The sequence below is a fragment of the Mesocricetus auratus genome, unplaced genomic scaffold (genome assembly GCF_017639785.1).
Source record: "Mesocricetus auratus isolate SY011 unplaced genomic scaffold, BCM_Maur_2.0 Super-Scaffold_100004, whole genome shotgun sequence".
In the NCBI taxonomy this organism is placed as follows: Eukaryota; Metazoa; Chordata; class Mammalia; order Rodentia; family Cricetidae; genus Mesocricetus; species Mesocricetus auratus.
In genome coordinates this window covers 113,023,243-113,040,296 of record NW_024429189.1, presented here as the reverse complement: position 1 = coordinate 113,040,296, position 17,054 = coordinate 113,023,243, and the positions used below count along the sequence as shown (strand labels likewise).

Sequence of the window (17,054 nt, the reverse complement as noted above, 5' to 3'; positions counted from 1 at the left end):
GGAGGCCCATCAAGGGACTTCTTTTTCTGAGGCACTGCATTCTCACCCCTTTGCTTTGGCTGTTTTTCTCTTTGAGCTTGTCTTGTAAGATTGCTTTTGACTGGGTGCTACTGATTTGTAAATGTTAGGGGTTATGAGACCCAGCACAGAAGACCTAACATTTGGATGGATATTATTACTGTATATCATAGCCAGCAGGTCTTCGGCATCTAATACCTAGTGTCTATTTGGCACTTTCACACACTCATTTCATCTCATTTAAAACTTTTTTTTAAAGACAGGGCTTTATTATGGAGACCTGACTGCCCTTGAACTTGCAATAATCCCCTGACTCTGCATTTCATATGCCACATTACAGGTTTATACACCACACCTGGCTGATTTCATTTAAACTTTAAGGCAACTTGTTAGATAGTACTTGTTAGATACCTTTCCCTATTTAGAGACTCAGAAATATGTAAAAACAGCAGAGAGTAAAGACACTGATGCCAAAGCCCAGGCTCAACTGCTAGTCTCTTCAATGCCAAGAGGACAGACTCTGGAGAATATTCTAGATGGAATGCAGCCCATATAAATAAAGCCATCCTGCACCTACACAAACATGAAACTTCAACAGACTATTATAAAGGATAGGCAAACTGAATCTTAAATTGAACTCTATGTACTTGTCTTACTCAACAAACAATCAAATTTCCAAATAATTAAGATAAAAGACACAAAAGTCTTTTTAAAATGATAATAATCAAGAATTTAAGAGACCAAATAGTTATGATGATAGACACAACATGAATATAACAGCACACAAGGCACTTAGACATGAACATCATGAAAGGCTCCATGGGGTGCTTAGAAGAACAAGGATAGAGAAGACAAAGTAGCAGTGCTCTAGTAAAAATAACTTTACAAAGTTTTCTGGGACCCCCCCATGCTATTTAATTTAATTTTTTCTTTAGACTAGGCTGGCTTCAAACTCAGAGATCTTCTTGCCTCTGCCCCCATCAGAGCCAGCTCTCCTTTGCTACGTTCTAACAGTTAATTCTTTAGTATACTAAGGCATGGTATTCCCTGTCAACTATTGATAGATAGGGGATGGGATATTAAAATTACAACTTATTTAAAATAAGTTTACAGATGACCCTTTGTGATCACAGGCTTTATAATCTTAACTGAAACACATTCAGAGGCCATTAAATACTTCTGCACTCAAAGGTAAATGTATGAAAAAGATAACCAAATAACTTCAGATATCTGCAGCTTAGGGGTCATCTATATTTCTTTTAGTAACACTAACAAAAACAAAAAACAAAAACAACCAGAGTGAACCCTATCAACATTTTCTCAAAATGACAAAAATACAATGAACATCAATGGGTAAAATACCCAAAACTATAGAAAATCTCTGTATATTGGAGTGAAATGGTACACATACATAATAATTGCTCTGCCATAAACTCTATTTTCAAAACAAGAGTTCATAACAGAAACTTGAGTTTAAAAACGAATCATTATGCTGTGAGTTACATTACCATAAAAGCAAGCCATTCATTTTTGCTTGTAAACAAAAACAAAACTACCTCATATGCAGAAGCATGCTCAGTACCTCAGCAACAGTGTGTTTACTTCTATAAATATTTAAAGTCAGACCTTTGAATTTATAATGAAGCAACATACCACTTGACAAAATAAGGATCTAGTAAATTTAGATGTACAACAAATAAGATTCTGTTCAGAATACTAATTGCTGCTTGCTGATATTTTAGGCCTAAAAAATGTAATGACACAATTCAGATTCTACCTCTAAACACACCTAATACATGTGTGGAAGTCTTAAGAGGTTTTTATAGGTGAAGCATGGTTAGTGAGAATTTTAAATTGCCCGACAGGCATTTATACCTGAGGCACGAGCAAATTCCCTACCTAGTACACATTTTTTAAAACATTAGTTTTAAGCAGTTTTAAGTTCGATTACTACATACAGGAAAGGCAACAAGTAAAATCAGAAACATAAGGCACTCACCCTGGCCAACTGACAGTTCTCAAATTGCTACAGGTGCTGAAAAGTTGTATGGTGGAGCATACAGGCTGGATGTTTAAAATCAAGATGAAGAGCTCATTGGACCATGTTGGGTTGTGTTAGCACAGCTTACATACAGTAGTTGAATATATTCTCTCTCCACCTTACCAAGTCATTGGACCCACCAATGACTAACCCTGAATGTTCTGATTATGCAATAAGACTGCATTCTGGGACTGAAACTATTAGGCACTTGCAGTGTTACCTGTGATTATGCAATAAGACTGCATTCTGGGACTGAAACTATTAGGCACTTGCAATGTTACCTGTGATTATGCAATAAGACTGCATTCTGGGACTGAAACTATTAGGCACTTGCAATGTTACCTGCGACTGGGATTGCAGCTATGCTTTCTTCTTTGCTCTCATCTCCACAGCCACTTGAAACCTCTAAAAATAAAAACATTATAAAAATGTGTTTCAAATTTATAGAACAAATTTGTTCTTCAGTGCTGAGGGGGGAACCTAGGTCTCACAAATGATAGGCAAACTCTCTACCACTTAGCTACACACCCAGCCCTATACGTGTTTTGTTTTGTTTCAAGATTTATTTTATGTACAAGAATGTTTTGCCTGCATGTATATGTGTGCACCATGTATATGTCATACCTCGTGCCTGCCTGGAGGTCATAAGGAAGCTTGAGTTAACAGACAGTTGTAATCTGTTATGTGCATGCTGGAAACCAAACCTGAGTCCTCCCAAAAGCAGCCAGTGCTCTTATCCCTTCTCTCCAGATCCTGTGTGTGGAGTTTTAATAACAATTCATTTCTTTTTTACTGTCTCTTCATCTATAGTCTTTGTTCATTTATTTCTTGTACAAAAGGTACTGTAAGTGATTGGTTTAGGATTTCCTAACTTGTAAGCATTTTTTTTTTACTAGAAGCTCAACGGAACTACACTTAGGGTTCACATTCCTGCCTGACTGAGAACATACATATTAACTGGAAGGTACCATAAAACAAACAACATACCATGCACTTAAGACCTGAGATGGGTTTTAATTAGTGGTATTTTATAGGTATGCCTTGAGAAAGAGGATGTTGCATTGACTCTGAATGCCTTTTTGCTGTGCACACTGTTTAACAATAGTTACCTTGTTCCCTTGTAAGAACACTGTTGAGCCGCAGAGCGGGTTTTGCTTCCTTTATTCCATTATTGTCATTCAGAATAGATGGCATGCTGCAAGATGATTCATTGCTGTGAATAGCTGACCTATGGTCACATTCTTCTGTAAGGACTTTTTTCAATAATGCTGTGGCCTACAGCGTTGCAAAGAAAGCACCAAAAAAAGAAATCAAAACAAACCAGAACCCTGTTCTCTTTGCTCTCAGAGACTCAGACTTAAAAATAGAATTTTAGGTTAAACTTAACTTAGAATTTAAATTGTTTCCTGACATTAAAATGTCCTCAGGATCAAAATAACAGAGATGAAGAACGGGAGAAAGAACCAACATGAAGTTGGGTGGGTAGGGAGGTGGGGAGAATCTGGGAAGAATTGAGAAAAGGGAAAAACATGATCAAAATATATGAAGCAATTTAATTAAAAATAACATCTGGTTATTTTCCAGCACAATTTAAATCTGTACAATCTTAATTCACAATAATACGTTTTTGAAGACTGAACTTTACGTACTACACAAACGTTCAACTTGAAAAGCAGGTACATGAGGTAAGATCACCTGTTTATCTGGAGCTAGCCTGTTCTCCCTTTGGTATACATAAGAGCAGACCCTCAGACTTCCTTTCTGAAGGACAGATTTATTCTTTCACTGCATGATTCCTGTTTTCTAGACTTGTAACAGAGAGTTGGTTTGGGGCTGGAGATGGTTCAGCAGTTAAAAAGCACTTGCTGTTGTTCCTGCAGAGGACTTGGGTTTGGTTCCCTGCACCACACCAGACAGCCTGTAATATCAGTTCCTGGAGATGTGATGATCTCTTTGGACCATTGTAGATGCAGCATGCATGTGATGTACATAGAGACAAACAGGCACACATACCTAAGTAAAAATGAATTAAAGAAAAAAAATGCACCAAGCAGAAGATAGCCGACTTGTTTGTGAATCTTAATCTTTAGCCAAGGATAAAAGTCTACTCTCACCTTTGAGTCTTCTGAGCAGCTGGGGAAACTCACCTGCTACCCTGCATATCTTTTATTAAAGGACACTAACTAGCCTATATGTATAAGGAAATTTATTTTTAATCACAGCCTACCTGAGAAGCAAGGTGAAGGAAAATGGCAATTAACAGGATCTGAGCTAACTAAGTCTTTTAATTTCCAGGTAAGTGCTTTGCTCCTACAACATAAAATGATGCTAATAACAATCTCTATCACACTGTCTCACTGCCAGTGTACACACTCTGTTAGGAAGTTGTGATTTGCTCCATTCTGGTGACAGTTGTGGTGACCTGTTGATTGATGATTGTAGAAAATATGGGGCAGCATCTAATCTGCAAGAAATGGATCCAAGACATCATAAGCCAATATGATTAGTAGAACAGGACAAAGGTCCTCAGGTTCTATGCAGTTGAGTGTCTGGGTAACAAGCAATTGTTCAGTGACTGGTGAAGAAATCACAATTCTTCATGATTAGCACAGAAGAAGGAAAAGATGCTTCAATGTGAGAGCCACGGAAGCAGAGCATGGGAGATCCCAGCCCTGAGCATTTAGCTCAGCTAATCCTTTAAGGTTCTCTGCAAGGGTCTTTCCTTCTGACTTCCTTAGGGCTGGTTGATCTCCTGGACCCAGGGCTTACAACAGAAGCTGGAGAAACTGCTCTGGGGGTGATGTGTTAAGGAGCTGTAATTCTTGGCCAAAGTTTCTGATATTGTTTGCCTTGTAGATAGGACGTTGTGCTGCTGTGCTAATTCTTAGATTCTTTACCTCTATTTGTATAAACTGTCCCTGGATCTTACTTCAGTTCTGACAAGTCTACGTAGATGAACTGCTCAGGGCTTCTGTTTCTGTAGACTGGGGCATGAACATGAAGCCTTGCATGTGAAGCTAGGCCCAAAGTGGCTCCCATCACTGGCTGCCATTCTGACAGCCTGTACACACCTCCTCAATATGTATGCTCCCTAGGTCTGAAAGGAAGAAAGCAAGCCTCCTTGAACTGTATCCTCACACTGCCCATGGTGCTTTTTAGACTCACCCTGGTTCTGTTTGTCTGTGCCCAGAAATCCTAGACATAAGCAAAGCATTTTAAAATATGAATAAATATAAACCTCACCTTTAGAAATCTCACAGTGGAATCTATAACTCTTTATCTAATCAAGTTTAAAACAATCCATATGTTCTAACAGAGTGTGTATTTCTAAACTATAAATATGTGATGTAACTGATAACAATTTTTTAGCCTCTTAAGAATACTGTCTTAGGGGCCGGGCGGTGGTGGCGCATGCCTTTAATCCCAGCACTCGGGAGGCAGAGGCAGGCGGATCTCTGTGAGTTCGAGGCCGGGCTGGACTGATAGCCTCCAAAACAATACAGAGAAACCCTGTCTCGGAAAAACCAAAAAAAAAAAAATAAATAAATAAATAAAGAAAGAAAGAAAGAATACTGTCTTAGCATACATTTAAAAACCAAAATTGATAAGGGATTATTGAGGTTTTTGTGCATCTTACAATGGAATTTGCAGACTGTAAAAATTAATAAGTTTTCATGCAATTTAAAATGCCTTTAGAATTTCTCTCCTCCCCTGAATGCTGACACTGTTTTGGACCATCAGTGTTTCAGATTACTTCTGACTTAGACCCTAACGCAAGTTACCAGGATCAAAGTGGAGTCACTATGTCAAAATAACAAAGTGGAACCAAGAGACTATGAAAGACAAACCCTCTTGCACATATGCCTGTAACAAGGTCTATGCAAAGAATTCCTCAAAACTGCAGTATTATAGATTAACTACCTGAATATTCCAGCTAAGCTGCTTACACAAGATCACTTGATTAACAATGGCTGTCTCCACTAATGAGCCAATCACAAGCTCTTATAACCAATGGTCTTCATTTCAAGACAGCTAAAATAAAACTTCTCTTTTAAAGCTTCCCTTTGCCCCACTCCCTGCAGATGTACCTGTAGTCTACCACTGCATGCCAGATCTACAAGCCCCATACTAAGTCCCAAATAAACGCTGCTTTGGAGAACTGTCTCCCTGCTGCTCACACAGAGTTTAGACGCTTTCAAGGATGACACACATTGGTCTGCTTTGTGTATGGATTTCATACACGACTCTCTTTTGCTTGTGCTGAATTTGAATTGGGCTTCAAAAGAATATAGGATAAAATGCTATAATAATATTACAAACATCTGTCTAGCAAGTCCCCATATGCTTGATAAAAACACCATTGCCACTGTGTAGAGCCCTCTTTTCCACACAATGTGGTAAACACACTGCATGGCTGGTTTAATTTATTTTGTATGTTTTATCTCATTTACCTTCACTACTCAATATTCATTTTTGAGATTTCTTAGGTTTTTTTGAAGAAATGTACAAGAATTGATATTTGAAGACAATTTTATAAATGATAATTTCTCAAAGATGAATATCTTATATCTATGGAAATTTAGGCGGATGATCAAATTGCAACATGAAAATAGATGGTATAACTCTACAAGATCATGGGGACAAGAGAGACAGTAGTACATCTGCCCAGTGGGTTATCTGCAAAGGAATCTATCTGTACTCTGAGCCCCTAAAAAGCAGGGAAGGATAAACTGACAGACACAAATGTCAGAACTCAGCAAAGAGCCAGTCAAAAGCTTCCTAATTAGAAACATCTGCTGAGTCATGAAAAATATCTGCAATACTGTGTGTGTGTGTTAGTGTGCATGTGTGTGCACTAAAAAAAGACAATGGACTGTGTAAAGTGGACAGGGAGCTATGTAAAGTGGACAGGGAGCTATGTAAAGTGGGCAGGGGACTGTGTGTTTATTGGATGGGGACTTTGTCAAGCCATTCAAAATGAAACAGAAGAATATGTGATGCTAGTAAAGAAAAGCCACTTTGTGGCAAGCAGGAAAAGGAGGTTCATACCCAGAAGTGCAACGTGTGTGTGTGTGTGTGTGTGTGTGTGTGTGTGTGTGTGTGTGTGTGTGCTACTGGGGATTGAAACTAGATGTGTGTGCTAAGCAAGTGTTCTACTCTGAGTTACACTCCTAGCCCTATTTGTAAGCACTTTAAATATTAAAGGCCATGCCTCTTGTCAACAGTATTATTTAGGGACAGTAACACAGAGGCAGTTTTCTGTTTGACATTTCAAGGTTTCATTTTAGTTTTCTGCTTGTTCCTTAGAGAAATCATACCCACCTCTAAAGAATCTGATCTTTAAGGGCAACATGAATCCAAAGAGAAACTAAGTGTGAAAGCACTTTGCAGGATTAAATTCTCTTCTATATGCAAACAGTGTCACTCACACAGCTACCAAGGTGCAATGGCAGTAGATGACAGTTACCAGATTTAACTACCACTTCATCAAAATCCTTCCTCTTGGTTACAGAGAAATAATTTTCAGTGCTTGAAGAAAAAAACATGTACCAGTACCAGTACCTTCTGAGTTGAAGGAAGGGATTATGTTCATACAGTATTTAAAAGACAGATATCAGAAAACAATCCATCGTTTTGGGAACTCATCTTCCGGTAAATAAAATCTGTGTGGGGGCAGGACCAGAGCAATTCTGAGTGACATCAGTAAGTTGCTACTCTGTGTCAAAGTTCTCCCATGTGGAAACAGACATCACTTGGGAGAAAAGAAGTATTAAGCTACTTTGTATTTCAATGACACTCCCACATAAAGTAATTACCAATGTCTCTGAATTAAAAGCATGCAGCTTAATTATGTAATTGCCTACCAGGTTATGCGGGTGCTGACAGATCTTATCTGGTCTCCAGGGGACAGTGAGTTTCTATGGCTTTGGTCATGTGTTTACTCAAGAGAAGGGATTGACTAGAGCTGACAGCACAGAGACCCACAGGTAAACATCATTTACATGTGGCTGTTTAATTAGCCTCTTCCTCAGGAGATCAAAGTAAATACTTCTGGGCTTCATTAGACTTTAAATTTTCTAATGGAGGATTCTTAAATTTTCAAAATCACTTACTTTGAAGATTTTCTCTAAAGAGAGATATTTAACCCATTGTATCTTCTAAATATCTATTCTGTTTCAATGTATAGAAACAACTCCAATACTCTATTTAGCTAATCATGGAAGGATGATGAGTGCTGGGGATGTAGAGTAATAGAAAACACTAACAAGACTCGGTTCAATCCCCAGCATTATCAGCACACACACACACACACACACCCCCACACCAAAGTTTACTGGGCATGCCTTCATTTTGGTTCTAATACTTCCTTGGAATTAAGACTATCTTCAACCATACCTACATGTTTCAGAAACAGCTTGTTTACTCCAATTTTTAGGGGAAAAAATCATCTTAGCCCTGCTCAAAGGTCTGCAGTAGTGTTCCAAACTCTAGGAGATATGGAAACCTCTTCTGGCGTCCATAAATACCTGAATTCACTTGCACATACACACAATTAAAAATAAAATAAATCTGAAAAAACAAAGAATGGCTCTATTGCTCCCTATGTGTTGGGATTCATTGTCTGCTCATTGGTTCCCAAAAGCCTTCCCTGTCACCCCAAATATCTTCTTCAGCCTCGCTTTGTCAAAAAGACAATTTCTACAGGGACCTTACATGTCCCTATACTCCTTCCATCAAAAGCTCTCCCTCACTGCTTCTCCAGGTAGCTGCGCTTGCTTTCTGAAGGCACACATCTTTGCTGTTTTATTATGACATCCTGGTAATCAGCCCTCAGAATAAGGCCACATTTCTTATATTTCTTTCCTTCCAATGGATCTGAGCTAGTACCTGTGTACAATAATGAATCCATAATGTATTTGTTGGCTTAATATCAATGACTTTATAATATTTTAAAATCTGGCATACAGACAGAAAACCAGAATATGACAGAGGCTTCTAAACTCTGAATATGTTGTGGTAGATATATTTAAGCTACCTCTGGGAATTAACATTAAGTCAGAGTCAGATCCTTCCACAAAACATGTAAAAGGCCTAAGATCAGAAAGTTAAAAATATTATCAACTTTCATAAAACCTCACTTACTTACTACTGTTACCATTTATCATTTAGAATATACTATTTCCCAAACAAATACTTATATACTCTTGGAACTTATAAAAATAAAAGTTACTACTAACCCTATCCCTTGGTTGTAACTAAGAAAACAGACTCACTATGTACCTCTTCTTTAGAATTATCATATTCCTTCATACACTGTTCTTGTGTCTTCAATAAGTGCCAATCTGGTACTTGTTCAGATCTGTAAAACAGAAAAAGGAGACATAGAATAGAGCTGTAAATATACGTAGAAATGGCTGAATTAGAAGATTCCCCTATTTTTAAAGGCCTTATTGTCAAGTTACTAGAACAACATTTATCAAGAAAAGTCTGGAACCTAACATATTTGAGACTATTTCAAAAACCTTTTCAAATCCCCACTGTGTGTGTGTGTGTATTATGTCTGGTTGTGCTCACTTGTGTGTGCACATGCAGAGGCCAGAAGCCACTGGATGTTTTCTATTACTCTCCATGCCATTTTTGAGACAGGCTCTTTCAGTGAATCTGGAACTTGCTGTTCCAGCTAGACTGGCTCTCTGGTGAGTCCCCAGAATCCACATATCTCTTATCTGACAACATTAAGCTATCTTTCCCAAGTCCCTCTTTTATAAAAAAATCATTTTTGTTATGATGTCATTGCTAATAAACATTCTCAACCTTGACTGCACACACAAATAGCCAGGAAGTTTGCGAAGTCTAGATGCCTAATGCCACTCCTACTGAGCTCACAAAATGGTCTACACTGCAACCTACACACAGTCCATTTTAAAACTCACTGCATAGTTCTTTGCTTGCTTGTTTGTTTTTACTCACTGCATAACTCTAAAGCACAGCCATGCACCCTGGAAGCATGACATAGTCTGCAAATGACATCAATCATATGTCCATCGCAACAACAGCTTTTTGTGACATTTTTATTATAACCTACTTACAATTAAAATAATTCAGGAAAAAATTCATCTTTTGAGAATCTTCTAGTTTGTTGTCTACTGACTGGACTGTTGGGGTGTTTTTTTTTTTTAGTAGTTCTTTTTTTTTCTTTATATATTTTAAATGGTAACTGTCAGGTGATAGCTAGCAAAGTTTCTCCTATTCTGCAGATAGATACTTCTTTACTCAACCACTTCCTTTGGTTTATAGCTTTTTCGGTTCATGCAATAATATTACTGAGTCACTGGCATCCTTCATAGAAAGTCCTTGCTTTTGCCTCCATCTTGAGGAGCCCCCCCCACCAGAGTTTTCTGTAACAGTTTCTGACTTTCAAGTGTTACAATGAACAACACTTAAGGTGATTTTTTTCTTCATGTTGAAAGACAGGACTCAAGTTTCATTCTTCTATGTGTAGATATCCAGTTTTCTAGCATCATTTGTCTTTTCTCCCCTGTGAATTTTTGGACACTTTGTCAAAAGCAGGCAGCTGTAGTTATGTGAGTTTAATGTGGGCCCCTCTACTCTATTCCATTAATCAATGTGTCTGGTTTTGTTCCAGCTATTTTGTTACACAGCTTTGTAGTAAACTTGAGACCACAAATTGTGATACCACTAGCATTCTTTTTTTTTTTTTGGTTTTACGAGACAGGGTTTCTCTGTATTATTTTGGAGGCTATCGGTCCAGCCCGGCCTCGAACTCACAGAAATCCACCTGCCTCTGCCTCCCGAGTGCTGGGATTAAAGGCATGTGCCACCACCGCCAGGCAGCATTCTTCTTTTGCTCAGGATTGTTTTGACTATTTGAGGTCTTTTGTACTTTCATATGCATTTTAGATATGCCTCTATTTTCTTGAAGAATTCCATTGAGATTATGAAGGGGACTGAACTGCTTTCAGTAATACACATTTTCACTATATTAATTCTGCTGATCTGTGACCACAGGGGGTCTTTCAATCTTCTGGTGCCTTCTTCAGTTGTTTTCTTCAGTATTTTACAATTTTTACTATAAAGGTCCTTTACTTCCTTGCTTATGTTTATTCCTAGGTATTTTTAAAAAAATATTATAAATGGAATTTTTCCTTATTTCTCACATATTTGTTACTGGCATATATGAAAATGACCGTGTTGTGGGTGTTGATTTTGCATCCTGTTACTTGCTCCAATTGTTTCTCAGTTCAAAAGCTTTCTGGTAAAGTATCTGGAGTCTATAATGTATCAGATCATATCATCCACACAAAAGGACAATCTGACTTCTCCCTTTCCTAGCTGGATGCCCTATGCCCTTTGTCTTTCTCTTTTCTTATTGCTCTAAGCCTGTGCTGAATAAGAATGGGAAAGGTGGACATCTTTAACTTTTTCCTCATTTCAGTGGATACTTTGTGTTTTTCCCCATTTCTTGTAATGTTTGTCACATGCAGCTTTTATTATATTGAGGTACATGCTGTACTTTGCCAAATACGTTTTCTGCACCTCTTGAGATCATCACAGGATTTCTGTCCTTGAGCATGTTAATGTTCTAAACATTATGTTACAATCATTGACTTCTATATATTGAACCATCCTTGTAACCAGAGAATGAAGGCCCCCATGGTCACTGACTGGGGCATAGATCAGTTTGCAAGCAGTCCACTGAGAAATTTTCCATACATGTTCAGCCTATGCTTTTACTGTTTATTGAGTCCATAACCAGCTTTTGGGTAATTCTGGCTTTGTAAAATTGAGTTTGAACACCTTTCCTTTCTACTCTGCGGACTAGTCTGAGGAGCACTGTTAAAGGGTTTGGTAGAATCAACAGTGAATCTATATGAGTATGGGCTTTTTTTTTTTTTTTGGCAAGAATTAAAGGATTGTTTCCATTTCACTGCATGTTACATATTGTGCTGGCTAGGTTCCTGTCAGTTTGACACAAGCTAGATTCATCTGAGTAGAGTCCATAAGACTGGCCTAGGCAAGCCCTTGGGGGTATTTTCTTAGCTACCTATTGACATGGGAGGACCATGTCACTGTGGGCAGTGACACTCCTGAGCAGGCAGTACTGGGGACCCCTGGGCAGGCGGTACTGGGGTGTATTAGAAAGCAGGCTGAGCAAGCCAACAGTAGCAAGCCAGTGAGCAATGACTCTCCATGGCCCATACTTCATTCACATCTCCAGGTTTCTGCCTTGAGTTCCTGCCCTAACTTTCCTGGATGACTGGACTACAAGTTGTAAAATGAAATAAACTCTTTCCACCTTAAGTTGTTTCTGATCATGGTGTTCCATCACAGTGATAGAACCCTAAGACTTTAAACTCTTTGTATTATACTGATTTAACTTTCATACATCAGATGTGTCCTTTTACATATCACAGGTATTCATTTTTCAGTTCATTTGACCTCAAGTTTTTAGAGTATGCTCTAATTAATCTCTCACTGATACTAGTTTTAATGTTTAACTTTTCATCTCAAATTTTACTAATTTTTATTAATCTGACTCCCCACCTGGGCTGTAACTATGCAGTGCTGACTGACCTCAAACTACAATCCTCCTGCTTCACCCACCTGAATACTGGGACTATAGGCATCATGACTGGTAAGTGTCTTGTCTGTCTCTCTCTCATCATGAGTTTGCTTAAGAGCTTAGCAATCTTCTCTTTAAAAGAATGATTTTTTTTTGTTTCATTCATTCTTGGTATCACTCTTTGCTTTAATTTTATTACTTTTTTCTTTGATCTTGATTGTTTCTTTTAATCTACTTGTTTTGGGTCTGATTTGATGTCCTTGACCTGTGCACCGCTGAGGGTTATGATGGAGTTAATGGCCCTAGCATCAGCAGAGGGCTGTGTTGATGTCCGTGGTCTGTACTGCCACTAGAGACCATGCTGAGGTCCATGGCATATGCTGACACCGGAGGCCATGTGGATGTCTGTGGTCCATGCTGTCACCAGAAACTACATGTAAGTCCTTGATCCACGCTCCCACTGACTGTAAAGGGCAAGGAAGCTACTTTTGCCATGGTACTGATGGCTGCAGACTCATAGATGACAAGCTCTATTCCCACTCACCTTCCAAAAAAGTAAAAATATTATGAAAAAATGATAGGGAGAAATGTACAGAAAAAGTAATCTACAACACTCACATTAGATATTAAATGGTATCTGTGTCTATGTGGTCACTCACCTGAATGCAAACATGGACTATTTCTGTGGTACTATACTTTCTCTGTTGACCTTTGTGTTGTTGGCCCATAAATAATAAGGTACATAGGTTGGGCAGTGGGTATCATAGCTAGAGGAGTTGTTTCCATCTCTAGGTATCAGAAAGGCTATCAGCAAGCTTTCTGTTGGCATTCCTTAGATCCTAGCACCTGTAAGCCTGTGTCACTGCTTGTCCCTGTTCTAGAGACCTAGTGGGTTTCACTATAGTCTGGCCTATGGTTCAAACCAGATTTCCACCTGGAACACTACAGTTCTGACTTGCGCTTTTTCCTGGAGGTACTGTACAAGCTAAGACACAGAATGGTCTCCTGAGATCAACTCTGGGTTCCCAGAGTAGGCTTTCTTTTTATTTTTTTCTCATTTTCTCTAATCCATTTTCACTTTCTCCTCCTCTGCTTCCTTCCCTACCCCCTCCTTCCCCTCCCTTTCTCTTCAGTATCTCATTATGTAGCCCAGTTTGACCTGAACTCACACCAAATCTCCCAAATCCTGGGATTACAGGTATGCACTACCATGTCTGTCTGTATTTGAAATTTTTCATGATAAAATGTAGAAGAAATTCTAGGTTTAATTCAGAATCTTCATTGTTGCTGTTTTTTGTTTGTTTGTTTGTTTGTTTTTCTGATAATATCATCATTTCATCCTGGCTGGCCAAGCATGGACTATGTAGATCAGTATGGCCTCAAACTCACAGAGATCTACCTGCTGCTACCTATTGAGTGCCAGGATTAAAGGTGTGCATCAACATGCCTAACCCAGAATCTTTAACGTGTACTGCCTGACCCAAGCCAAGTTTTCCAAAACTGGAATAAGATGAGGTGAGATCTTAGAAGCCATTTTAAAACTTCCAAGGATGATACTAAGACTTCCCACTCATGTGACAGAAACCACCTTTGACAATGTAGTTGCTACCACAACTCAATGATGCCCCTTTTCTGACTCTATGAAACGAAGCAACCTTTCTGCTATTTCTTACTAGATTAAAATGCACTGACTTGTCATCTGCAAATTATAGGTCATTCATGAAGTATCTTTGTTTTAACAAGTAAGCTGATTGTTTCTAGCAAGTTTAATCAGAATAAACTACATTTACACATTGTAATTTACTTCATATTGTAAAAATTTATAACATCAATGTCACAGAGAATAAAGAGTTCGATGTCACATAATTTATATTCTTCTCTAATTATAACCCAAACAAACATATCAGCTTTTTCTTAACTACAACTGACTTATTACCGGTTGACAATTTGCACAATATTTTAAATGTAGGCAGAGTAACAACTATCCTGAGTTTTATTCTGAATCTAAGTAGAATTAAACAAAGAAAATTTTATATTCTTTACAAACAATGTAAAGCTCACACCCTGGGCTTAAAAGAATAATTATATTTGAAAGTAGATACTAAGAGAGAGAATTGCTGCACCTGGAAAAAATACAATAATGGAAGACTTACTACATTTTTCATATATGATAAAACTACTTAAAGTGTTTTGTTAAAAAAACCAGCAAATTTCAATATCCAGATGATGTGAATCACATTAATTCATAACTGTCTAAAATAAGAACTTGGTCCTCTACCTAGTAACAATAAGTTTTACATATGAAGCTGTTGGCATAAAATAAAATTAATCCTTGGCTTAACAAAAACCAATAATGATGAAAGCAGTGGTTTTATCTATTTTTCTTCTCCTTTTTAATTTGCTTCATTTTGTGAGTAGGATTCCAAATCTTCACATTTTCTTCTGGAGTATGTCTTAGGGTAGGTGTCCTACTTTGAGGTAGGACTAAAAAGATATTTACGAGTGCCATATTTTGCCAGGAGCAAGGCAGAGTCACAGTTATACCAACTTCATCTATTCAATAGGCTTTAAGGATTTCATAACCTGCTAAGCCCTTTTGCCTTCCTGCCTTATAATTCTATGAGATTTGAGTCATTAACTGTTAGGCAACAGAAGTAAACCATTCTCTCTCCAAGACTGCATTTCTGGGATGGCTCATCAAAGTAGCCTGCTGACTGTTTAGACCCTGGGAAGATCATAGAGGAGTACTTCACTCCAGGAAGTTCCCTGCTACAAGTCTTGGGTGCTAGCTAGGAGGTGCAGCAAAGTTGGTACAAGGATGACAGAGGGGAGCCTGGTGATTCAAATTCATCAGAAAGTATTAGTGTTTCAAAATCTGACTGCTTGTCTCCCACAGGCCACAAACACTTAACATTTTTCCAAGGCTAGAGAGTAGGCCAGTGACAATCAGTGTTGTTGTTGTTTTTCTTTTTTCTTTAAGTTAGAAACAAGCTTGTTAAAGATATGGAATGCTTCATGAATTTGTGTGTCATCCTTGTGCAGGAGCCATACTAATCCTCTCTGTATTATTCCAATTTTAGTATGTGTGTTGCCAAAGCAAGCATGATCTCTGGTGACAACATACATGGCAATTGTAACCATAACAGAGCATGATATGCACAGCAGACATTTCTCACATCATCTGGTTTTAAAAATGATCATAGTAGAGAAAAGTCTTGAAGACTGTTAGTTTTTGCAATTGTGCTGGTCATAAAGGACCACATCTTATGGATAGCTGATGTATATAAAACTGTGGCTTAAAGGCCATATGAAATGAGATCGTTTATAATGGAAATCAATGCCCTATTATGGAAGAACAATCCTTAGCATAGTTAACATGGACCCATCTTATCACCACATTCTCAGTTAAGTTTAAGAGTTACACAATGCCAGCCTCCAAAACAATACAGAGAAACCCTGTCTCATAAAACCAAAAAAAAAAAGAGTTACACAATGCATCATTTATTACAAATGCAAATACATTTTCCATACCACGACTATGGGTATGTCAAATAGTATATAAACAGATAAAAAAGGCAGTGAGAAAAAGCCAGGAGATTTGCTAGAGTCTTATAACCTGTAATCACCAAACAACCCACAAACCTCAGACAGACCACTTCCAAGCCAGCTTTTCCTATCACCTTGTAAAGTGGATTTTAAGGCAGCAAGTTTTATTCTGCATGATAAAAATGTGATAGAAGATGAAAAGCTACCAAACAGGAAGGTCACTTCTAGCCTCCTCTAGTTCAGAGATCATAAATGGAAATGTAGAAGTATTATAAATTGGAGCCACCTAATCTGAAGTTTTCTGTGTCAAGATCTCTCCAGAGATGGTAATCCTGACTTCTGCCTAGCCCAAGATGGAACCCCATGTATACTATATGTAAGCTGAATTCTACTCTAAGGAAATGTACTTCTCTTCCTTATTGGTGATTTCACTAAAATAGAACAACCTAAGTGAACCCTGAAAGAGAGAAGATAGAACTAGATAGAAGCCAAACAGATACAAAGTTGCTCTCTCTCTTAGCTCACAGGGTTCCATCTGTGGTGGTTTGAATGAGAATGGTTTCTATAGACTTATATATTTCAATACTTGGTCCCCAGTTGATGGAACTATTTGGGAAGAATTAGCTGGTGTGAACTTGGAGAAGGTGTGTCACTGGGGGTGGGTTTTGAGGTGTCAAAGATTCTCACCATTCCCAGTGTGTCTTTCTCGTTCCTGTCTGTGGATCAGAAGGGACATGAACTCTTAGCTGCTGTTCCATGCCTGCCTCCCTGCCTGCTGCCATGCTCCCTGCCATAACAGCTCCTATCCCTCTGGAAATGTAAGCACCAAATACAACCTTTTTTATGTAAGTTGTCTTTGTCCTA

The 17,054-nt window shown here is 38.2% G+C and overlaps 1 protein-coding gene and 1 non-coding gene across 8 annotated transcripts in view; both read right to left on the bottom strand.

Annotated features, from left to right (window-relative positions):
* Kiz (kizuna centrosomal protein) overlaps positions 1-17,054 on the bottom strand; it is a 101,071-nt gene that overhangs the window by 30,497 nt on the left and 53,520 nt on the right. For 5 of the 7 annotated variants that reach the window (XM_040746447.1, XM_040746443.1, XM_040746445.1 and 2 more), the window contains 3 exons: positions 9,341-9,419; positions 3,169-3,334; positions 2,402-2,464 (listed from right to left, as the gene is read on the bottom strand). In XM_040746447.1, the coding sequence (XP_040602381.1) occupies positions 2,402-2,464; positions 3,169-3,334; positions 9,341-9,419 (308 nt within the window). The other 2 variants (XM_040746448.1, XM_040746449.1) reach the window with 2 other exon arrangements.
* On the bottom strand, positions 15,642-15,746 carry LOC121140636. The gene has a single exon (XR_005877554.1). It is a non-coding gene; the product is annotated as a U6 spliceosomal RNA (small nuclear RNA).